Genomic DNA, 24,798 nt, shown 5'->3' on the forward strand with positions numbered 1-24,798 from the left:
AAACTGCACAGGATTCAGCTGCCTTGGAAACCCTGCGCTGTTCAGATATTTGTTGAATGGAACTTGAGTGCCCAATTTGTTCTGATTGGAGCAAAAGTTTGTGGACTGACAAGGAAAGGAGTCCAAGATGGAGGAAGCAAAAAAAAAAAAAAAGTTACTAGACGAGGTGTAGAGCACGATCCTATCTGTGTTTTAAAATCTGCAAATTATGTATCTATAGCTATGTATGTATCTCTGAATGGAGAGAAAGAGACCGATCATTACCACTGCCTACCCCTGGGAGTGAGAATGACGTGTATAGGGAGCAGGTGCAGGGAAGAATGCTCACTTCTTACTTTATATATTTCTGTACTGTTAAAATTTTAACAGGTCATCTTGTAACAACAACAAAAAAATTTAATAAAAGCTATCAATTGTAATCAGAACTACCCTTTGACAGTAAATGTTCTCAAACCATCTCACCAAATGCCCAGAAAGAGTTAACACAGGAGAATTCCAGATTTTTGAAGTGAGGATGAATTCCTGCTTTGAGGGTGGGAGACGGGCTGAGGGATGAGAGGCAATGAGGAGGGGAGAGGAGGGAAGAAGCTGAGGGGAGGGCTGGCTGCTGAGCTCTCATTCCCAACCAATGGCATGAACATTTCGGGCCCAACGCCCATTTGTGGAGACTATTTCAGGAGTCTGGATTTGCATCTGAGTTCATTGCCACTGAGCCCTGCCAAAGAAGAGCTAAGGGAGCTTTAGGAGTTGGCTTCTTGGAGGCTGCTTCTCCTTTACTTGGAAGGTAAACATTTCAAGCCCAAAGTGATCAGGTGGTGGTGATTGATTGGGCTGTTTACTTTTTTCTTTTTGGTGTATGGATTTCCTGTTCCAACCAGGGCCGTAAGATGCTTATGGGATAGGGTTTTACTTTTACTAACAATGATATTTACATGGAACTTCTAATAAGGTGGAGTAGTAGTTCTTCCTGGTCCACTACAGATGACAAAGCGCAGATTGTCAAAGCGTTAAGTAGATTTTGTTGGTTAGGCTCGCATGGAATGAGGGAGTACCTATGCTTTGATGATTAACAATTTTCATATTATTCCTTCTTGGTTTCACACAAAGCATGGTTAAGCTTTGACAGGAATTACAGATGCATGTAGCAAATCCTACTTAAGTATTCAACTGAATGCTTTCTACTAACATTGTAGAATGAGTTCTTGCTTTATTTTCCATCTTAGTAAAAAGTCTTAAAAACTCTCTTAAGTTTTTAAGTTTAAAAAAAAAACTCCCCTCTTTAATAGTAAAGCTACTTTACAAGAGAAAGTAGAAAAAAAAAAAACAAAAAACAGAGAGAGTTTGGAAAGACACTTTCAGTGAAGTCACCCTGATGGTTAGGTGCAAATGTAGTTCCTCTCTCTCGCAGTGCTATGTTTCCAACATCACAGGGACCTTCTTCTTCCCCCTCCCAGGCTTCACTAGTGATGGACCCATACATGATTCAGATGAACAGCAAAGGTAACCTCCCCTCAATTCTGGACGTACATGTCAACGTTGGTGGGAGAAGCTCTGTGTCGGAAAAAATGAAAGGCAGGAAGGCCAGGTGGTCCGTGAGGCCCTCAGACATGGCCAACAAAACTTTCAACCCCATCCGAGCCATTGTGGACAACATGAAGGTGAAACCAAATCCAAACAAAACCATGATTTCTCTGTCCATTGGTGAGTTGGGGACACTACTGAGGGAATGTCATAGTCCCATCTACTCTCATATTCACAGGCTGGTTGGAGAAGACGGGAGGTGGGGGGTGAGTCTGAGGACTGAATATGGGAGAGTAATCTCTTGGTTCCTTTTTTTTTTCATTCCATAAAAAGGGGACCCTACTGTGTTTGGAAACCTGCCTACAGACCCTGAAGTTACCCAGGCAATGAAAGATGCCCTGGACTCGGGCAAATATAATGGCTATGCCCCATCCATTGGTAAGCTCCTTCTGAGACTCTGTACCTGGTGGCTGCCCAATGTTTAGTGCTGTTATAACAGGACCAAATGCCTAGCAATTCTCTTCACTTTCCTGATGCATAATTTCTAAGAAGAAGCTAAGATTACATGGACCTTTGGATTTGGGAAAGGGGTCTCGGGATGCTTAAATACAAGGCATCAAGGTCCATCTTCTTTCCTGGCTTCCTTTGGCATATGGGCACTTTCCCTCTAGGCTACCAAACATACTTATTTGTCAAATAGAGGTCAACACCTACTGTTACTAATTCTAATATGAAGGTCTTGAGTCTGGCAGGAGCTTTGTGTTTATTAAGCCTTCTAGGGGCTAAATGGTTTTACTTATTACCCTGTGTACATAGCTCCTTTGCTTCATTTCTTCTCTATGTATTGAAGGCCTATTTTCATTATGGTCCCGAGCACATTGAAATGCAATTGTTACTGTTTAAGACTCAAGAGGTTAAACAAACACCCAAGAACAAGGAAAAATGGGCTGTCAAATTGAAGGATAGAAGGTTGTTTCTGATAGATAGAAATTACTTCTTTTTAGGTTTAATTCTCTCTATTAAAAATTTCTACCCTGAATATTTTGGTAAAGTACATGATTCTTTGACTTTCAGTGTTGCACATTTTTTTCCCTTATGTGTACATAGAAACAATTCTAAATGCAGAATAAATCCCAGTTTCATGATAAAATCAAATTTAAAAAACGCTTTAAAGAGTTATATCGGGGACTTCGTGGTTTTTAAGGTTGATGACTTACATTTTATAAAGTTTCATACAACAAAAATCAAAACAAAATCAAGACCAAAATTTAAGTTATAAAAAAAGTTTATAATGACTTTAATATCCAAAGTATTGGGAAACTGATTTAACCTGAAAAACCAAAATCAAGTCTCCATTTGACAAATGTTCAAAGATTCTGAACATTTCATTCCAAAGGAGATACAGGTGGTAATATGCATTTAGAAAAGTGTTCCTCCTCATTAATAATTAAGGAAGTGCTGATTTATATAATTCTGAGAGACCCATCTATACGTATTAAGTTAGTAAACGTTATGAAATAGTGCCTCTAGCCTTGCTAACTTGTCTTCTTGAACATGTATTTTGTAAAATATTGTAACGGGCATGAAACTGCTGATATTTCAGGCTTATAAGCTAACATTTGAAAATATTGGACAAAAATAATATGAAATAAAAATTTGTACAAAAATACTGATAGCAATATTACATAACATAAAAAAACTTAAAATGGACCACATGAATTGAATGCATTGATTACAACTTCTTAAAAAATACAGTCCTTAAAGTAGATTTAGGAATAATAGAAATCCTTATTTTACACAGAATAAAACATAATTGCAGAAATCAAGATGGTGCAGAGTATTTGGGGAGCTCTTCCTTGTTAGTGTGTATACATTTGTGCTTATACTAAAATTGTAGTACATAAAATTGTGAAGTGAATCTCCTTTATCCATAGTGGCTGAGAGCTGAACTATATAGAATGCCCTCTGAGCAGGGGCAGAGGCAGCCTGAAGCCCACGCTGGCCCTCCAGGGCACAGCTGTCAGTTGAGGAATGAAAACTCCACCTTCGGGCCAGGCACAGTGGCTCACCCCTGTAATCTCAGCACTTTCAGGAGACTGAGGTGGAAGGATCCCCTGAGCCCAGGAGTTTGAAATCCACCTGGGCAACAGACGGAGATTCCATCTCTACAAAAAAAAAAAAATAAGTAAAAATAAAAATAAAAAACTATCTTGGTATAAGGGTGCATAACTATAGTCTCAGCTACTCAGGAGGGTGAGGTGGGAGGATCCCTTGAGCCCAGGAGTTTGAGGCTGCAATGTGCTATCACTGTGCCACTGCATTTCAAGCTTGCGTGGCAGAATGAGACACCGTCTCTAAAAATCAAAAAAACCTCCACTTTCCACTCTTTTCTTTCAGGCTACCTATCCAGTCGGGAGGAGATTGCGTCTTATTACCACTGTTCTGAGGCACCCATAGAAGCTAAGGTGAGCCTTATACAAGGTACCAGCTCTGAAGCAATTTAGGGCAGACTATCCCCTTTTCCCTATTTCTGTTTCACAAGAAGTACAGGTGTCAGAGGGGAAAAAGCTGAAAATAATTTTTCTTTAGCAATTTGAAGACCTCTGATATAGTTGGGGTCACGAATCAGTGATTATAGTTGAATGTCATTACAGTGTGATAATGACCATCTCATACAACTTAATGTGTCTGTCTCAAGGAGGCCAAAAGCATCTAGAGAGTATGTATATTTGGTTGTCTGCAAAAGATCATATGAGGACAACTCATAAACACCAAAAAATAATTTTTAAAAATTTTATCAATAGGTTTTAAAAAAATTATTATTTGTAGCTTTTCTCATTTACTGTAAGGTAATTTAGAGAGAAAGACAAAAGCACCAGGACATACTGAATTGATGGCAGTGCCAAGTTTAAATGATGTCCTTCCCTCTGTTGTCTACTGTCTGGGGTCAGCATTTTCTAACATAATATGTGTCCGTTAGAAAATGCTGTGTGTATGTCAGAGAAGAGTCAGGCTTCAAATCTCTGGCCAAAAGTAAATAAATAACCAGGTTAAGAAAGTCCAAGGCCAGCACGCTCTCTCATGGAAGTCTGCCGAGTCACAACCAACCTGTTGTTTTTAAAGTGACCTGTTTAAGTGGCCAACATTTCCATAATAGTTATTAACATGTATGAATTTCATTTGGTTTTGGCTTAGTACATTTCCTTCTACTTACAGCTTGTTAAAGGAAGTTCACAATTGTTCCCAACTCACACATCTGACAACTTCTTTTCTCCTGTTGATGTTAGAACCCCTAATGAAATTAACCTTTTATTTCCTTCACAGGATGTCATTCTGACAAGTGGCTGTAGTCAAGCTATTGAACTTTGTTTAGCTGTGTTGGCAAACCCAGGGCAAAACATCCTGGTTCCGAGACCTGGTTTCTCTCTCTACAGGACTCTGGCTGAATCTATGGGAATTGAGATCAAATTCTACAATTTGTTGGTAAATGACTTTTTAATTTTGGACTCAAATGCTCAGTTACCAACCTGTAAAAAAATATATGATTATTACTTCAGCAGAGGAAGGTCTCAAAATGGTGGTTGAACCCAGAGACACACTTTATTGCTTATATTGCTCCCTTGAGATAAGTGAGGATTTCCCCTAAATGTTTCAGAATCATCTTAGTTTCATCTTTTCTTTCTCTCCAGCCAGAGAAGTCTTGGGAAATTGACCTGAAACAACTGGAATCTCTGATTGATGAAAAGACAGCTTGTCTCATTGTCAATAATCCATCAAACCCCTGTGGGTCAGTGTTCAGCAAACGTCATCTTCAGAAGATTCTGGCAGGTACATCCAGTAGACTTTACAGAGGATGAGATGGGGACAGGATCCTTCAGCTGTTGTGTGGAATGACAAAAAATAGTCATTCCCTAAGTTCCAAGCCTGGGGTGGAGGTGGGGAACTCCACTGATGTCTCTCATCAATACTGTGCCATAGGAGTGGCAGGACTTGCCTAGAAGAAGAGTAGAAATATTTGCCTCTTAATCACTCCCAGGAGAAAGAGAAATAATACTTGCCTCTTCATCACTCCCATCATGTTGAAGAGAGGGTCTGAAATGTCTAGTTACTTAAATGGTGAATTCAGGCTCTGCACTCTGGAAGAATATATTAAGAATTTACAGTTCTTGGCTGGGCATGGTGGCTCATGCCTATAATCTCAGCACTTTAGGAGGCCGCGGCATGCAGATCACCTGAGGTCGGGAGTTCAGGACCAGCCTGACCAACAGAGAGAAACCCCGTCTCTACTAGAAATACAAAAAATTAGCAGGGTGTGGTGGCACATGCCTGTAATCCCAGCTACTCAAGAGGCTGAGGAAATAGAATCGCTTGAACTTGGGAAGCGGAGGTTGCGGTGAGCTGAGAGTGTGCCATTGCACTCCAGCCTGGGCAACAAGAGCAAAACTCCATCTTAAAAAAAAAAAATTACAGTTCTTAAATAGGACAAAACACACAAACATGAAATGCAAGGCACACTTTGTTTGCGCTTTCTGTCTTCTTCTTTAAGAACTGTAAATTCTTAATATTATGGGATAGGGAAATTACATGATATGATGTGACTATTATGTGATAAAGCAATTCATGGTAAAACTGATTTTGGATGTTTGTTTTATTTTCAGTGGCTGCAAGGCAGTGTGTCCCCATCTTAGCTGATGAGATCTATGGAGACATGGTGAGTCTTGATCAGGATATATCAGTACAATAAGCTCAACCTCAAATTATTTTATGGGAACTTGAGAAGTGGAATAATCAGAAGCAACTCCTAATCATTTCAGTACAGCAAATCAGTATCCCTGCACTTTTAACAAACATACAGACCCACAACTCCTTAGCCAGTTTTCCAAAACCCAAAGGAACTTAGGAAATCCAAAGATTCTTGGAATTCATTTGGTTGCAAAACCTGATTTGACTTGATATTTGTAGATTTTTATTTATACCACTAATGGATCTATATATTTGTTAGGAGTATGGGGGAAGTGGCAGAAATCCTAATATTCTTGATTAGGAATGCTATCCTAGACAGCTCTGGGAATGTTACATAACGTATGGTAAATGTGCTACATGGCCTTTCTAAAGCCCAAACCATTCTTCATTATGAAACATACCTGGTCCCAGGAATTTCAGATAAGGGATTGTGGACTCATCTTTACTTTTAAATCTGTAAGTCCTATAGACACAAATTTCATAGAGCCAGCTTCATGGAGTTGTACATATCATTACGGGGCTAGGGTCAGTTTCCTAGTTTCCTCATTTTAGGCTTCCTTATTCCAGTCCAGACAACAAATTAAATGTGTTTGTGTAGTCCCCTTTGAAGCCTCTTGCAATCCCAATCATGCTTCAGGGTAGAGATGATCCCATTAATCCCAGGCCCTGTCCCTAGTGATAGAAGGAAAAGGGTGTGAGGCATGGGATCTGGGACTGCGGTGAGAGGTAGAGAAAGCAACCAAAACAAGTGCTTCTTCTTAGGTGTTTTCGGATTGCAAATATGAACCAATGGCCACTCTCAGCACCAATGTCCCCATCCTGTCCTGTGGGGGGCTGGCCAAGCGCTGGCTGGTTCCTGGCTGGAGGTTGGGCTGGATCCTCATTCATGACCGAAGAGACATTTTTGGCAATGAGGTGAGAACAATATGAAAGAGTATGTCTAATTCAGGGTATATATTTACTTTGTGAGCACAGTGGGGACAAGGTAGGTGTTTTTTCTCCTCTTTATCCTGGTCAGTCACACAGCAGGTATGTGGGAGAGCTGGGCTACGAACCCAGAGGATCTGATCTAAGAATGCCACTAGGCACCATCACTTCCCAAGAATAAAAATCTGATAGAAAGGTCAGAACAAGAAACCTGAAGACAGGGTTGCTTAAGAAAAGCTAAACAACGTGTTTCTTGTGGGGGTCTTTTAGATTCGAGATGGGCTGGTGAAGCTGAGTCAGCGCATCTTGGGACCCTGTACCATTGTCCAGGGAGCTCTAAAAAGCATCCTACGGTGTACCCCGCAAGAGTTTTACCAGAACACTCTGAGCTTCCTCAAGGTAAGGCCAGATCCTGCTCTCCACTTTGGGAGTTTGGGAGTCAGAGAATGCCGCCCGTGGAATTAGGAATAGGTGGTTCTTCTTTCTGGAGCCATGTTCTAATATTAGGATATGGCATCAGTGTAAGCATCTATTCTGCGCACACATTTCTCACTTCCGGCCATTCTCTCTGCCCCTGGCCGAAAGCTTCAAATGAGAGAGCTTTTTCTCTTAGACTCCTCATGCCATCACACCTACATTCCCAGTCTTCAATGAGGGGTCTATTGTTAATGACTTGGTTTTTCTTTTACTTAAATTTCAATCCTTGATTTCTTCTTGCCTCCTCTTGTAGTCCAATGCTGATCTCTGTTATGGGGCACTGGCTGCCATCCCTGGACTCCGACCAGTCCGACCCTCTGGGGCCATGTACCTCATGGTGAGTACGTGGGTGGCAGGCACTAGGTCTATGCATGTTGTAAGGCAATGGGCAGTAACTCAGCAGAACTGCCACAGGCAGTTACGCAGGGCACAAAAATGACCAGCTAGGCGCCTGAGCCAGGCAGTTCAGGAGTTGTCTTATTCTGAATTGTCCCACTGAGGTAATTTAGCCTCTATCAGTTCTCATAAAACTCTTTAAAATACTTAATTACGCAGAGCATGATGGCTCATGACTGCAGTCCTAGCACTTTGGGAGGCCAAGGTGGATGGATCACTACAGCAAAGGAGTTAGAATCCAGCCTGAGCAACATATTGTCTCCACAAGAAATAAAAAAGTTAGCCAGCGTGGTGGCTTGCTCCTATAGTCCCAGCTACTTGGGAGGTGGAGACGGAAGAATCACTTGAGCCTGGGAGGCCAAGGGCTGTAGTGAGCCATGATTGCGCCACTGCATTCCAGCCTGGGAGACAAAGTGAGACACCATCTGAAAAGAAAAAAAGATATTTAATTCTTCAGTACAGATAATCATTTTATCTATGTAGGTACAGGGAAGATTTAAGACACAAATAAGAGGCTTTTCATACCACTGTAATTCTCAACTGGGAGTGATACTGGTTCCCTAGGAATATCTGGGAATGTATGGGAATTTTGTTTGTTTTCAGAATGACTGGGGTTGTCATTCTGTGGGTAAGGGATGTCAAATATCCTGCAGTGGGTGGGCTAGTCTCATGCCATAAAGGATTGCCTGGCCCTAATGCCAATGCTGTCTCTTTTGAGACATACTAGCATTCTGTTTCCAGCTTTTATTTATCAGTGTCCGGGAGGGAACTCTTTTAATAAACTATTAATAAAAATGTATCCTCTCTTCCCTGAGAAAAATTCGTTAAGTGTAAGCACTCTTATTTATCGGTTATCAGTAGCACAGTTCCAAGATATCTTTAAAAGTAGCCCCTACCTTAATTTCTGGCATAGGAAGTTGGCTGGTTCTCCCTCCTTCTGATAAGTTGGCCTCTCCCTCCTGTTGGTATAGGTTGGAATTGAGATGGAACATTTCCCGGAATTTGAGAACGACGTGGAGTTCACGGAGCGGTTAGTTGCTGAGCAATCTGTCCACTGCCTCCCAGCAACGGTGGGTGCCTGTGTCTCTCAGGACATTCTCAACAGTTTCTAGAGCCCCAGAAGCAACCTCTGAGCTGGTTTTTAGTGTGATCTTTTCTCCTCCACCAAAATGTCTTCTCATTTGATAAGATTCAAACTGATGTGTCTCATGGTTCCTATTTAAAATTTGTTTCTGCCCCCCCTTAATAATCCCATCCATCCTGGGAATAAAAGCCATAAACAAACATTCTAGATGAGAGGAAATAGAGTCATTTTAAGATGAACGAACTCAGTTGCTGACTTAGCATCCTAGTGACAGGAACTGAACGAACTGATGGCGCTGATGAAATGGTACCACTTCTTGTAGATCAGGGTCCTGACCATTTTAGGGTGGTCCAGTACCAGACTCAATTGCTCTGAAAATAACAGGCTCGTCTTTTTTGCAGTGCTTCGAGTACCCGAATTTCATCCGAGTGGTCATCACAGTCCCCGAGGTGATAATGCTGGAGGCATGTAGCCGGATCCAGGAGTTCTGTGAGCAGCACTACCACTGTGCTGAAGGCAGCCAGGAGGAGTGTGATAAATAGACTTGCATCCATTCTTCTGAGGAAGTGTCCCATTTGGGGAGGGCTGGACTAGGCCTTGCAGCTCCTCAGGGAGTTAGGTGGCCCTAGTGGGAGAGGGGCCTCAAATGCACCATGTCAAGAGTTCAAGATTGCTCCTGCTTTTCCCCAAGTACAACTACAACCACACTCAGATCTTCCTCATCCACATACACATCCCAGATTCTCCCTTGCTCTGTGCTACTGGAGTGACTCACTAATTCATTCATCTGTCTTCCTCTCTTAAGATTTCCTCCTTTTTTCTTGAAAGTACCAGGCAAACAAAGTTTACCAGAAGGCAGGTGAGACAAGAAAATGAGAGCTCAGGATGAGGGAAAAATAAAAGATTGAGAGAACTTGTGCCCTCAACCATTTCCTCAGACTCTAAAAAAGAACACACTCTGTCCAGGCAGGTCTGGAGCTCAACTCTCTTACTGCTTCTAGTTAGGATCCTAACTAGAAAGGGGTTGCAGGCACATATATTTGGTTAATTACATTTTAAATACATTAGGAAAAGTTGCTATTTGAACTTTTGATTTTTGGGGGGAGTAAAGAATTATTTTGTGATGCAAATAAATATCCTTTAATTGATCAATTGATCGACTTCCTAAATTTAGATTTGTGTGCATCAGGCTTTTTTTCTTTTCTGTTTTTTTGGAGACAGAGTCTTGCTCTGTCAACCAGCGTGGAGTGCAGTGGTGTGATCTTGGCTCACTGCAACCTCCACCTCCTGGGTTCAAGTGATTCTCCTGCCTCAGCCTCCTGAGTAGCTCGGATTACAGGTGTGTGCCACCACACCCGGCTAATTTTTGTATTTTTAGTAAAGATGAAGTTTCACCATGTTAGCCAGGCTGGTCTCAAACTCCTGACCTTAGGCAGTCTTCCCCGTCTCCCCCGCCCCTACCTTGCCTCAGCTTCCCAAAGCGCTTGGATTACAGGTGTGAGCCACCACATCTTTCTTAAAGATCAGGCATCAGGCTTTTTTAAAGTGACAGCACATCTGTACTAGAGCAAGCAGGAATCAGAGACCTTCAAGAAATACTACTGTGTAAGGGCCAGAAATATCTTCACTTGTCATTGTTATAGAATCATTATTATTTTTGCTATGATGTTAATATTGATTTATTAATATATATTATCTTTTCATATATTTTCTAAGAAACATTTATATTGACAAGATCTTTTATTTTGCCAAGGGCATAAATTATTGTTTTTCTGTGTTTTTTTTTTTAAATAAATTTTACGAAGTATGGCTCTGCTGTGATGTGTTTTTTTCTCTTCTGTATGGGAATTTCTAATTCTAGGCACTGCTTAGTCCCATTTCCATTACCTATGAGGTTTCATTTACTTCTTTGTAAATGTACTGACTTTTGGAGTTACTTAAGAACCACAATTCCTAAAACATTTTATTTGGGAGCTCAACGTCTGGCTTCCTACTTACAAATCAAGAGGCAACAAGTTATGACCTCTGGCCTTTGTCTTTACATTTTCAACTTTTTGGATCCCTAACCTCTGGTCCCAAGCTCCTACCCCTTGCCTAGATCCACTAACCACTCACTAGGTCACAAAGTTGACTGCTCTGGCTTGACCCAGCTAATGAGAAGTGTCCCATATGTTCTTTCAGCATGAGCTTTTTGTTTGCAAATCTTCATAGGCACAGTTGCCTGTTTAATTTTTCTTCAGCACTTCCCTTAGAGGAGGGACCCTGAAGTTGACCTTTCAAGTTTGGGTGGTTAGGAATCTATCATAACCAGTCTGGAGATTTCTCACCAAGGGAAATTTTCCTTATCTAGAAGAGGAACTTCAGGTCTCAACCCTGTCAGTCACACCCAATTAATGTCCTTCACAAAAATAAACAGCAAATGTCCCCTTTCAATTTGTGTTCAGTGAGCTCACAGCAAAATTTACCTTTTAATTTTCTTCAGCACATCCAAAATGAATATACAAAGAATGAAATTAAAGATTTCAGTTTCCTGTATGCCACCGCCGCCAATTTTCCAAAAAAGCCTGGCTCCTCTTTTCCTGTTCCTCCATCCAAGCCCCCAAAGATCTCTATCCAGAAATAAACAGGAAGACTCAGCGATTTACAAAAGACATTTTAGCTTCACACGTACAGATAATTCTATCCAGCACATTATAGAATTCTACTTAGACCTCTTAAATTCCCAAGTTTCCTTGGTATTTACATTTTGATAAGAGAGTCAATGGCCCTTCAAACATTTAAAAAGAACACATGTACACTGGACAATTTCAAAGGATACAAACTAACACAACAGTCCTTTCTCATTCCTGTCCTTCAGCCACCCAGTTTCTTCTCCCCTGAGGGAATCAGTTATCAGTTGCTGGTCATATATCCTTTGCCTATGTAAGCATGTGTGTGTGTGTACTTTTCCTTTTTTTCAAATAAACTACTAGACAACTTTATAATTCTCCACGCAATGAAAGTCAAAGGAGGGATGGCATTGCTGGGGTGTCGCCTACGTCATGGGTGTCTCTAGATAAAAAAGGAATTCTCGGGTGGCAGCTACTTCCCACACAAACTTAAAATTCCCAAAAGTCAATTGCCAGTTGCTTTGGGTGGTGGCGTCAGAATGTCTTCAGATAACACAAAAAATACGTATAACAATCGGAGAAGGCCAGGTGCGATGGCTCAGGCCTGTAATCTCAGCACTTTGGGAGGCCAAGCTGGGAGGATCACGAGGTCAGGAGTTCGAGACCACCCTGACCAACATGGTGAAACCCCCCGTCTCTACTAAAAATACAATTTAGCCGGGCGTGGTGGTGCGCGCCTGTAATCCCAGCTACTCGGGAGGCTGAGGCAGGAGAATCGCTTGAACCCGGGAGGCGGAGGTTGCAGTGAGCCGAGATCGCGCCATTGCACTTCAGCCCGGGCGACGGAGCGAGACTCCGTCTCAAAAAAAAGAAAAAAAAAAACGGAGACGAGGGCTCTCAGCTGCGAATTCAACTTTTCTTTCTGTGTCCAAGCACCGCCCACCGGGTAACTAAGGAGTGTCAAGACAGGCTGCCAACAAGCGCCCCACAGCAGCCCCAGGCACATCCCTACCCGGCGACCCGCGGCTGCGCAGGCGCAGATGCAAGCTTACGAGTCCTGCGTTGCTCAGTACGCACGCGCTGTCGCTAGGCGACAAGGCGTCGCTCTGGGCGCCCGCGTAGAATCTGAGCTGCAGGAGAGGGTGAGTCTGTTTATTCGGTCCCTGCTTTCTGTTAGGATGTTACATTTTGTTTCCTTTTTCAGCCTGTCTACCCCGGTCACACCCTGCTTCGAGTTTCTCTTCCTCTTTGCCCCCTGGTTTGGGCTCTGACTGGTGGAATTCTTCCAGGAAGTTGACAAAACATCCTTGGCGTTTTTAACACCTGTTAACATTTCCCAACTTTAGATCAGAACCCGCAAGTTCCAAGAATTGTGACGCAGGGCAGAAAATCCTTTTAGCTGGTGTTAGTTTCAAATGGTATTGCCCCCTAGACTTTTCTCAAGAATCGTGGTCTCACCGTCCGGAGTATCTGCCGTTAGGATCTCTACTCAGTAAGAAAAATGAATCCACTTCGCCTGCTCTTGTCAAAGGCAAAGCAGGACAGTAAAGCGGCTAGGACAGGTTCTAACCAGTAATATACTAATGGAATAGGGAAGAATCCAGCACGAACTGAACTCAACTTGGATTTGTACAAAGGTTACTCAGACTTTAAAGGAAAAATGAGGGAATAGGGAGAGGGGAGAGGAATGAGGGGGTGCTAGGAAGAGTGAGGGAAGTGAAAAACTACAAAAAGTGGGAGTTGGGGGTTAGTCCACGTGAAACCCATCTGGGTTTGTTAAATGGTGTTGCTGGAAGTTAGGCTGTTACCCTCCCACAGAGGCTCGGAAACAGGGACCATATCTTCTGGTGTTGGCTGGAACGTAAATTCCTTTGGCAGCCTGAGTTTTTTCAGGCAGGCCCTTTAAAGGGAGGCTGGAGTCATCCTAAAGATGCTACCTTGAACTGTTAGAGACTGTGTTAGAGTTTTTTTCAAGTCTGTTGAGGCCTAGTCCAGAAATGGCTCGGAGCGTGGCTAGAGTTTGGTCAAGGAGAGAATCTTTGTTACTCCACATATTCTGCACATTACTCTGCAAGAAGGATTGTATTTTACATACCTTAAAGTTTGAATTATTGCATATGTTGGAAAAGAACTGAATTCCTAGCACATATTATTTAGATTATTTATTTTAAACAACTTTATTTACAAACAAGTTTCATATAATGCTATAGAACGTGCAAATACAGATGCTCTCTGAAGGTCAAATTGTTTCACAGCACCTTCCAAAGAGGCAGTCATTTGCAAACATTAAGGTTGGAGTATATTATACAGGAAGTGATGCCCAATTCCTCAAGGAAAACAATAAACAGAAGAACTAGCACATGGGTGTCTTAATTTTTGTGTGTTTCAAATGTAGAAAAGAATTATTGGTTGTTAACTCATTTGATAGCCTAAATTCAATGTATTTTTACATTATACTATATTTAAAAAGTAAAATTGCAAGAGTGTCCCTTTGGCAGTGCACATGCTAAAATTGGAACAATACAGAGAAGATTAGCGTGGTACTAGCAAACCAAATTCAATAGTATGTTACAAGGATTATACAACATGACCAAGTGGGATTTATTACTGAGATGCAACATATAAAAATCAATCAATATAATATGCCACATTAATAGAATGAATAAAAACCACATGATTGTTTTAAATGATGCAGAAAAATTAGTTGACAAGATTTGACACCTTTTCATGATAGAAACACTCAATGAACCAGGAACAGAAGGAACCTACTTCAAGATAATAAAAGCCCATGTTCCAACTTCCTGGAATATCAGAGACCATCTATGAAAAGCTCACACCTGTAATCCCAGCACTTTGGGAGGCTGAGATAGGTGGATCCCCTGAGGTCAAGAGTTTGAGACCAGCCTGGCCAACATGGCAAAACCCTGTCTCTACTGAAAATATAAAAATTAGCTGGGCGTGGTAGCACACGCCTGTAGTCCCAACTACTCTACTCGGGAGGCTGAGGCAGGAGAATCACCTGAACCCAGGAGGTGGAGGTCGCAGTGAGCCGAGATCATACCACTGTATTCCAGCCTGGGTGACAGAGCGAGACTACATCTCAAAAAAGAAAAAAAAGGGGGGGGGGGCAAGAAAAGCTTATATCAAACTTCATACTCAATGATGAAAGACTAAAAGCTTTTTTTCTAAGATCAGGAGAAAAGCATGGATGCCCACTCTCATCACTTTGATTCAACATAGTATTGGAAGTAGTAGCCAGAGCAATTATACAGGAAAAAGAAATAAAAGGCATTCAATTTGGAAAGGAAGGAGTAAAATTATCTTTGTTCTCAGATGACATGATCTTATATGGAGAAAACCCTAAAGATTCCACAAAACTTTGTTAGAACTAATAACCAAATTCAGCAAAGTAGTAGTACATAAAATTGATATGCAAAGTCAGTTACTTTTCTATACACTAACAATGAACAATCCTAAAAGAAAATTAAGAGAACAATTCCACTTACAATAGTATAAAAAAGAATAAAATACGTAGGAGTAAACCTAACCAAGGAGGTAAAAGATTTGTACAATCAAAACTACAAAACACTGCTGAAAGAAACTAAAGAAGACACCAATAAATGGGAAGATATCCCACGCTCATGGATTGCAGTACTTGATGCTGTGAAGATGTTGATGCTACCCAAAGTGATCAGTAGATTTCAACACAATCCATATCAAAATCCCAATGGCTTTTTTTTTAAAAATAGAAAACAATCACCCAAAACGTCATACAAAATCTCAAGGGACCCTGAATAACTAAAAAAAAAAAAAAAAAAAAAAAATTGAAGAATAAAGATGGAGTCACATTTCCTGATTTCAAAAGATATTACAAAACCACAGTAATCAGAACAGTGTGGCACTGGCATAAAAAAAGATAAATGGGCCAATGAAATAGAACAGCCAAGAAATAAACCCTCGTATATATAGTCAAATGATCTTTGATAAGGGTGCCAAGACCACTGAATGGGAAAAGAAATGCCTTCAACAAATGGTTTTGGGAAAACTAGATATCCACATGCAAAAGAAGCTAGGCCCTTATCTTACACCATATACAAAAATTAACTCAGACTAACGACCTAAATGTAAGACCTCAAACTATAAAACTCCTAGAAGAAAACATGGGAAGAAATCTTCATGACATTGTGTTTGGCAATGATTTCTTGGATATGACACCAAAAGCATAGGCAACAAAAGCAAATATGGACAAATGGGACTTTAAAATTTTTGTGCATCAAAGAACGTAATTAAAATGAAAAGGCATGTCATTCTCCCTGTAGAATGGAAGAAAATATTTGAAAATTATGTATCTGATGAGGCATTAACATTCAGAATATATAAAGAGCTCCTGCAACTCAACAACAAAAAAGTCAAATGACCCAATTTAAAAACCAACTGGAATAGGCATTTCTCCAAAGAAGATACACAGATGGCCAACAAACATATGAAAATATGCACAACATCACTAACCATTAGAGAAATTCAAACCAAAACCACATTGAGATATCACCTCAGGGTAATAGTATGCCCATTATTTTTTAAAAAACACCAAAACCCAGAAAATAGCAACTGTTGCTGAGTATGTGGAGAAACTGGATCCTTGTGCATTGGTGATGGGATTGCAAAATGGTGCAACCACTATAGAAAATAGTATGGCAGTCCATTGAAAACTGCCAAACTACCATATGATTCAGCAATACCACTTCTTGGTATATATCCAAGAGAATTGAAAGCAGAGTCTCAAAGAGGTATTTGTACCGTCAAGTTCATAGCAGCACAATAACAATAGCCAAGAAGTAGAAGCAACCAAAGTGTCTGCTGAGGGGTGAATGGATAAACAAAATGTGGTATGTACATACAATAACATATTATATAGACTTAAGGAAGAAAATCATGTCACCTCCTGTCACTTTTTTTGTGGGAGACATATTTTTTATGTGTTGTCTTCAAACAGCCATGAGAACCAGTGATGATTATCCCATATCACAGACATGATTTACCACCACTTCCCCACCCCCGCTCCCATGAAGAAAGTAGGGCAAGTGCTGTGCTGCCCTTTTGGGCCTGAGTGGTAACATGATTGGAACCCAGGAACTCTGGTCTCCTTGGCTACTGTTTTTCAAAACTCTGTGCCACACAGGAGTGGATCCAGGCCTGAAGGTCATAAAATTCTGGGGACTCTCTTTAAGAAAAAGAATTCTAAAATATCTTATTCTTGCAAATATTATAAAAATATACTGCCACATTAATGTTGCTAGGGTCCCTGCTAGCACCTTAAGAAGAAGGAACTCATTTGAGTCAGGATCCTCAATGTTGAACCTTGAGGACATAATGTTAAGTGAAAGAAGCCAGTCACAAAAAGACACATACTGTATGATTCCATTTATATGAGTTATCTAAAGTAGTCAAATTCATAGAAACAGAAAATAGAATGACAGAAACTAGGGTCTGTGGAGAGGAGAAAAAGGAAGTTGTTTAATAGGTATGGAGTTTTAGATTTCCAAGATGAAAAAGTTCTAAAGATCTATTTCACAAAATGTGAATATACTTTACTGAACTGTACACTTAATATGGTTTAGATGGTAAACTTTATATGTGTTTTTAAAAGTCACAATAAGAAAAACCCCATGTCAGCTCCATGATGACAATAATTTTTTGTCTGTTTTATTTTCTTCTATATGATCAGTGCTTAGAACAGCAGCTGGGATAGGGTAGCCTCTCAGTACATATTTGATGAATGAATGAATGGGAAAATTCAAAGACTAATCTGTTGCCATTACTTTTTATCTTCTTGTTAAGTGAACTACAGCAAGGGGAAGTTAAGTTTAACTGAAGATGCTATTAGCATAGATGAAAGACACAGAGACAAAGACATTTAGAAAGATCACTTTCAAAGAGGTGCAAGGAAATAGTAAACACTTGAAAAGTTGTTCAACATCATTAGCCATTAGGGAATTGCAAATTAAAACCATGAGATACTTCTTCACACTTATAGAATGGCTGTAACAGAAAAGTCAGACAATAAGGAGTGTTGGGAATAATGTGGAGAAATTGAAATCTTCATACACCACTGGTGGGAATGTAGAATAGTGCAGCTACTTTGGAAAACCATTTGGCATTTCCTCAAAAGGTTAAAAAATGTGGTTACTATCTGATTTTCAATTCTACTCCTAGAGAAAAGAAAACGTATGTTCCATAAAAACTTTTACACAGCTGGGCATGGTAGTGTGTGTCTGTAATACCAGCTATTCAGGAGGTGGAGGCAGGAGGATTGCTTGAGCCCAGGAGTCTGGGACCAGTCTGGATAACATAGGGAGACCCTGTCACACACACACAAATCTTCAAAGAGCTAGGTGCAGTAGCTGTAGTTTCTGCTACTTGGGAGACTGAAGTACAAGGATCACTGGAGCTCAAGATTTTGAGGCTGCAGTGAGCTATGTTAGCACCACTATATTTCAGCCTGGATGACAGAGCCAGACCCTGTCTCTTAGAAAAAAAGTCCAAAAAACTTTTCATGCAAATGTCCATAGCAGCATTATTTATAACAGCCAGGAGAAAATGGAAACAACCCAAATATTGGATAAATGAAATGTGATGTATGTATACAATGGAATATCATACAGGAGCAAAAAGGAATGTAGTACTAATTCATGCTACTATAATACATGGAAGAATCTTGAAAATGTCAGTAATAAAAAATACTATGTGTTGTGTGATTCCATGTATGTAAATGTCCAGAATAGGCAAACTCATTGTATTGCTCTGTTCTTGCACTGTTATAAAAAACTACTTAAGACTAGGTAATTTATAAGGAAAAGAAGTCTAACTCTGCTCACAATTCTGTGGGTTGTGCAAGCCTCTTCTTCTGAGGAGGCCTCGGGAAACTTACAATCATGGCAGAAAGCGAAAGGGAAGAGACGCATATTCACGTGGCTGGCTGGAGGCAGGGGAAGGCACTGCACACTTTTAAACAAGGTTATCTTAGGAGAACTCTATCACAAAAAGAGGAAGAGGGAAGTCCACTTTTATGATTCAATCACCTCCTACCAGGCCCCTCCTCCTGCACTGGGAATTACAATTCGACACGAGATTTGGGCAGGGACACAGAGCCAAACCATATTATTCTGTCCCTGGACCCTTCCAAATCTTATGTACTTCTCGCACTGCAAAATACAATCACTCCTTCTCAACAGCCCCCCAAAGTTTTAAATGATTTCAGCATTAACTCAAAAGTCTTCAGTCCAAAGTCTCAGCTGAGACACGGCAAGTCCCTTCCACCTATGAGCCTGTAAAATAAAAAACAAGTTACTTCCAAGATACAACGCGGGTATCGGCATTGCATAAATACTCCCTTTCCAAAAGGGAGAATGGCCAAAATGAAGGGACTATAGGTCCCATGCAAGTTCAAAACCCAGCAGGGCAGTAATTAAATCTTAAGGCTCCAAAATTATCTCTTTGACTCCATATCTCACATCCAGGCCACACTGATGCAAGGGGTGGACTTCCAAGTCTTGGGCAGCTCTGCCTCTGTGACTCTGCAGGGTACAGCCCTCATGGCTGCTTTCACAGGCTGGTGTTGAGTGCCTGCAGCTTTTCCAGGTGCATGCAAGCTATCAGTGGATCTACTATTCTGGGGTCTGGAGGACAGTGGCCCTCTTCTCATAGCTCCTCTAGGCAGTGCCCCAGTGAGGATTCTGTGTGGGAGTTCCAACTCCACATTTCCCCTCAGCACTGCCCTAGTAGAGGTTCTCCATGAGGTCTCTGTCTCTGCAGCAGACTTCTATCTGGACATCCAGGCATCACCATACATCTTTTGAAATTAGGCAGAGGCTCCTAAGCTACAACTCTTGCCCTCTGTGCACCTGAAGGCATAACATCACATGGAAGTCACCAAAGTTTTGGCTTGCACCCTCTGGAGCCGTGGCCTAAGGCATATCTGGGGTTATTTTAGCCACAACTGGAGCTGGAGCAGCTGGAACAAAGGGCACTATGTCCCAAGGCTGCACACAGTAGTGGGTCCCTGGGTCCAATCCATGAAATCAATTTTTCCTCCTAGGCCTCTAGGCTTGTAATGGGAGGGGCTACCACGAAGGTCTCTGACATGCCTTGGAGGCATTTTCATCATTGTCTTGGCTATTAACATTCAACTTTGCTTTACTTATGCAAGTTTATACAGCTAGCTTGAATTCCTCCCCAGATAATGGGTTTTACTTTTCTACCACATGGCTGGGCTGCAAATTTTCTGAACCTTTATACTCTGCTTTCCTTTTAAATATAAGTTTCAGTTTCTGATAATCTCTTTGTGCATGCATATGAGTGTATGCTGTTAGAAGCAGCCAGGCTATATCTTGAATTCTTTGCTGCTTAGAAATTTCTTCTGCCAGGTACCCTAACTCATTTCTCTCAAAATCAAAGTTCAACAGATCCCTAGAGCAGGGTCACAATTTCGCCAGTCTCTCTGCTAAAGCATAGCGAGAGTAACCTTTACTCCAGTTACCAGTAAGTTCTGTGACAGGAAAATACACGTTGGGGACCCCATGTCACTAAGCTAAAAGGAAATGTCAAGCTGGGAACTGCTTATGGCAAACCTGCCTCTCATTCTATTCAGAGTCATCCTTATGCACACTGATGTAAATGCACACTGATTGCCTCCTTTGGAAAGGTTAATCAGAAACTCAAAAGAATGCAACCATTTGTCTCTCACCTACCTGTGATCTGGAAGTCCCCTCCCTGCTTGAGTTGTCCTGCCTTTCCAGACAGAACTAATGCTTACCTTATGTATGTTGATTGATGTCTTCTGTCTCCCTAAAATGTATAAAACCAAGCTGTGCCCCAGCCACCTTGGGCACATGTCGTCAGGACCTCCTAAGGCTGTGTCATGGGTGTGTGTCCTCAATGTTGGCAAAATAGACTTTCTAAATTCACTGAGAACGGTCTCAGATATTAGGGTTTCACAGTTTCTCATCTCCTTCTGAGAACTCCTCAGCCTGGACTTCACTGTCCAGCATTTTGGTCACAACCATTCAACAAGCCTCTAGGAAGTTCTAAACTTTCCCCCATATTCCTGTCTTCTGGGCCCTCCAAACTGTTCCAACCTCTGCCTATTATTCAGTTCCAAAGTTGCTTACACATTTTCAGGTATCTTTATAGCAATGCCCCACTTGTATGGTACCAATTTTCTGTATTAGTGCATTCTCACACTGCTATGAAGAAATAACTGAGACCGGGTAATTTATAAAGAAAAGAGGTTTAATTGTGCAATGGTTTTGCAGATTGTATAGGTTTCTGCCTCTGGGGAGGCCTCAGGAAACTTACAACATGGTAGAAGGTGAAGGGAAAGCAGGCACATCTTCACGTGGCCAGTGGGGGTGGGAGGAGGTTCTAAACACTTTTAAACAAGCAGATCTTGGGAGAACTCTCTCACAAGAATAGCAAGGGGGACGTCTGCCCCCATGATTTAATCGCCTCTCACCAGGCCCCTTCTTCAACACTGGGGATGACAATTCAACATGAGATTTGGGTGGGGACACAGAGCCAAACCATATCACTCCTAGAGACAGAAAATAGATTAGTTACTTTTACAGCTGGGGTGAGGGCATATGTGGGAGATGGAGAGCAATGGCTAGTGGGTACAGAGTTTCATTTTGGAGTGATGAATATATTCTAAAATTGATAATGGTGATGGTTACACAACTCTAAAGAAACTAAAAACCATTGAATTGTACAATTTAAGTGGGTGAGTTGTGTAGTATGTAGATCGTATCTCAGCAATACTGTTTTTTTGTGTGAAGAAAGAAGATATAAAGGAGTCAGACTCTGGAAAGATCAACTCAAATAGCTGTGTGGCATTTAAAGGATTTTTAGGTTTTTAAAGAGAATAAAAATCATATAAGATTACCAGTTTGTATCTATCTGTTCATGGTGGAAAACAGTAACCTTTTCTCATGTTCATCATAGTCACAAACATTGTGACGCCATTTCAGACATAATCATTCTAAAAGGCAGAGATAACTTCATTTTTTTAAAGTTAAGGAGTGCACATGTACAGGAATCACTTAGTTTGGGAACTAGAACTAGATGGGGTGACCTCATCATTGTTGTTTCATCCAAGAGTACAAAGTGCTTATTTTTACTGACTCTGGCATTTCATAATGGAAGCAGGGCAAAGTTTCAGTTGGGCGTCCACACTGGGAGCAAGAAGAAATTTCTAGAAAAACATCTGAGATGTTTCTGTAAATAGCAGAATTAGCGTATGTGCTAAACTAGTGGTTTTTACACTTTTTTGTTCATGTGCTCCCTAAAATAATTTAGAATTCTTGACTGTGAAAATTCAAACATATACAAAAGTAGCAGCAGTAGTATAATTCGCACCAATATACGCATCATTCAGATTTAATGACTCTCAAGATACTGCCATATTTGTCCCTTCCTTCTTTTTCTTATTTTCTTTGCCAAAAGATTGTAAAGCAAATCCTGAACATCATGTTAGTTTTCCCTATACACCTCGGTACACATCTCTAAACACATAATTTCTTAACCACAGTGCTACATCACATTAAATAATCAGATATTTTTGGTTGCCTCCAAAATGTCTTCTTATAGTTGGTTTATTTGAATCAGGATCCAAACAAAATCTAATCATTACCCTTCAGTTTTATGTCTTAAGCTTAAATCTCTCTGAATTTAGAGAAAGCTCCTATTTTTTTCTTTTCTTTTCATAACATTGACTTGTTGCAGAAATAGTTGTCTTATAAAATGTCCTACATTCTGGATGTGTTTGTTTGCTTCCTTGTAGTGTCATTTTACTTGTTCATTTAGCTAGAGCATGCATTTTTCAACAGAGATAATATTGGATATTTACAGAAATTTACCTTCTTCGTTGCTGTTGAAATAGCATCTTGCTCTTTGCCCAGGCTGGAGTGCAATGACACGATCACAATCACAGCAACCTGCAGCCTTGACCTCCTGGTCTCAGGTAATCTTCTCACCTCAGCCTTCCGAGTAGCTGGGATCACAGGCACACACCACCTTGCTCACCTAATTTGTGTATTTATTGCAGAGCTGGGGTCTTACTATGTTGTCCAGACTGGTCTCAAACTCCTGGGTTCAAGTGACCCTTTTGGCCTCCCAAAGTGCTAGGATAATTTTATTTTTTCGTCTTGTATTTCTACTTTATGTTTGACCCCAGTTTTACCTTAATGTTATCCTTATCTTTGAAAGTATTTTATTGATCATACTTCTCTGCCACAAAAGTACAGACTAATGTGGCAGGTTGCTAGTTGTTCCACAATGCCCTTCTCTTCTTCTTTTCTAGTATTAAAACTGCAGATGTAATGGATCAGGATCACTTTTCAGTGAATTTCTCAACTTCAGGGTTTCCAGACCATACAGGTAGGATACATTTGAACACTAAACTCATGTAAAGGACTGCCTGTGCTTACAAACTGTCATGGAGAATTTTCTTTTTCCTTCCCAGGGGACAGAATAAGAAATATTTCTTTTTAATCCGTCTTGTTACTCAGACTTAACATTTGGAAGGTCTTGGCTTTGTGGAGAGGTCTAAATTTTAACTCCCTGCCTTATATGGGTCTAAGTCCTCCTCCACTCATGTTAAACTCGAAACCCATGACTACTGAGATAGTACCAGCATAAGCATACTCTTATTTTCCAAATTTTCAGGCCCCTCTTTGTTTTGGCTTCTTTGGGGATTCATGTACTCTCTTGCAAGCTTGGCTCTGAATGTGAAAAAATGTTTGTTAGATATCTGTCTTGTGATGTTGCTTTGGAAATCTCTATACTTCCTTTACATCCTTCCATCCTGATGTTTCCTCCTTCCATCCTCCCCTGCTTAAAATATTTGTTCCATAGCAGGTAAAATTATCTGCCATCATCAAACCGTTTACTTCTTTGCCCTAAATGTAACTTGGCTCTTCCCCTAAAGTCACTGTTTGAAACAGCCTTCTTCCCACGAAACCCAGACTCTAACTTACTGTTTTTTTCATATAGGTACTTCCCCAGACTCACACAATAACCAGCTTCCTTTGAAAGATGTGCTGAATTACTTTATATCATTTCTGTGCACACTCTCTTATTTATTTAGGGCCTGATATGTGGGCAATTTCAACATCCGTGGATGGCCTCACCCACACTCTAACATCAAGTCCCCTTGCTTATTCCAAACCTGAGGAGCTATACATTCTACCCCGCAATGGCCACCCACTCCCAAAGCCACACCTGTGTTCCTTGTCATCATCTGAACTATCCTTAGGAATAGACTATCTTAGGAATGTTAAGCCCTGTCATGTAACTTTCTAACCGCAAGCTGCTCACTCTCCAACTGACTCACAGTAAGACACCTGGACATCGTTCAGCCCTCTGATCTCTTCAAACATTTCCCAAGTCCATTAACTCCCCTGCATTGTTACACTTCTTTTGTTTCCCCATGGTGCTGTACTCTGCCCACCTTCCCGCCAGTGACCTCCACTTCTTAGCTTCCTTATCATTGTATAGCATCTACTGTGCAGAGCCTCTCCCTGGGATTAATCTGATCCTGAACCTTCTCCATTTCTATACTTAAAGTAAAAATAAAGGTAAATGGGTGCCACTGGTACCTGGTCTCTGGCCTCACTAGGGCCTCCATACTGTCTTGGTAATCCCTTTACAAACACTGGACCAGTGCTTCCTTGAGTTGAAGATGGCAGGACTATAGAATGAGAGGAGCCTGGGTGCTTCAGTTACTGCTTGGAGAAGAGCCATTTATTGACTATATTGGTCTTCATTTGAGCAAGAAAAAACTTCAGTTGTGTTTGAGCTATCAAGCATTTGGTATCTGTTTGTTGTAACAATTACCATTACTTTAATGAATACAGTGAGATACCATTTAAAATGTTAATTTTCATCAATAATAAGAGAAAATGTTATTTTAAACTAGCAATATAAAATTTAATTTTTCTTTTTTTTCTTAGACAGGGTCTCACCCTGTCGCCCAGGCTGATCTCAAAT

General features: G+C 40.8%; 1 protein-coding gene and 1 long non-coding RNA gene across 2 annotated transcripts; both read left to right on the top strand.

Moving 5' to 3' along the window:
• The first annotated feature begins 673 nt into the window (after positions 1-673).
• On the top strand, positions 674-10,320 carry TAT (tyrosine aminotransferase). The gene is made up of 12 exons (XM_032284357.1): positions 674-784; positions 1,455-1,701; positions 1,855-1,959; positions 3,919-3,986; positions 4,846-5,004; positions 5,211-5,349; positions 6,180-6,232; positions 7,027-7,179; positions 7,462-7,590; positions 7,922-8,005; positions 9,036-9,134; positions 9,550-10,320. Exons 2-12 carry the CDS (start codon positions 1,467-1,469, stop codon positions 9,688-9,690), a joined length of 1,365 nt encoding a protein of 454 aa, XP_032140248.1. The 5' UTR covers positions 674-784; positions 1,455-1,466; the 3' UTR covers positions 9,691-10,320.
• A 2,509-nt stretch (positions 10,321-12,829) lies between these two features.
• LOC116555609 lies at positions 12,830-24,798 on the top strand. The gene is made up of 3 exons (XR_004270600.1): positions 12,830-12,899; positions 23,111-23,187; positions 24,762-24,798. It is a non-coding gene; the product is annotated as an uncharacterized LOC116555609 (long non-coding RNA).

This window comes from Sapajus apella, unplaced genomic scaffold, assembly GCF_009761245.1.
Source record: "Sapajus apella isolate SASKATOON/1434 unplaced genomic scaffold, GSC_monkey_1.0 scaffold15, whole genome shotgun sequence".
Classification (NCBI taxonomy): Eukaryota; Metazoa; Chordata; class Mammalia; order Primates; family Cebidae; genus Sapajus; species Sapajus apella.

Excerpts from the sequence above, each read along its gene's own strand:
- TAT (XM_032284357.1), top strand. The coding sequence starts at position 1,467 with ATGGACCCATACATGATTCAGATGAACAGCAAAGGTAACCTCCCCTCA. Across the intron at positions 7,591-7,921 it reads ACACTCTGAGCTTCCTCAAG|TCCAATGCTGATCTCTGTTA; the intron begins GTAAGGCCAGAT and ends CTCCTCTTGTAG. Across the intron at positions 8,006-9,035 it reads CTGGGGCCATGTACCTCATG|GTTGGAATTGAGATGGAACA; the intron begins GTGAGTACGTGG and ends CTGTTGGTATAG.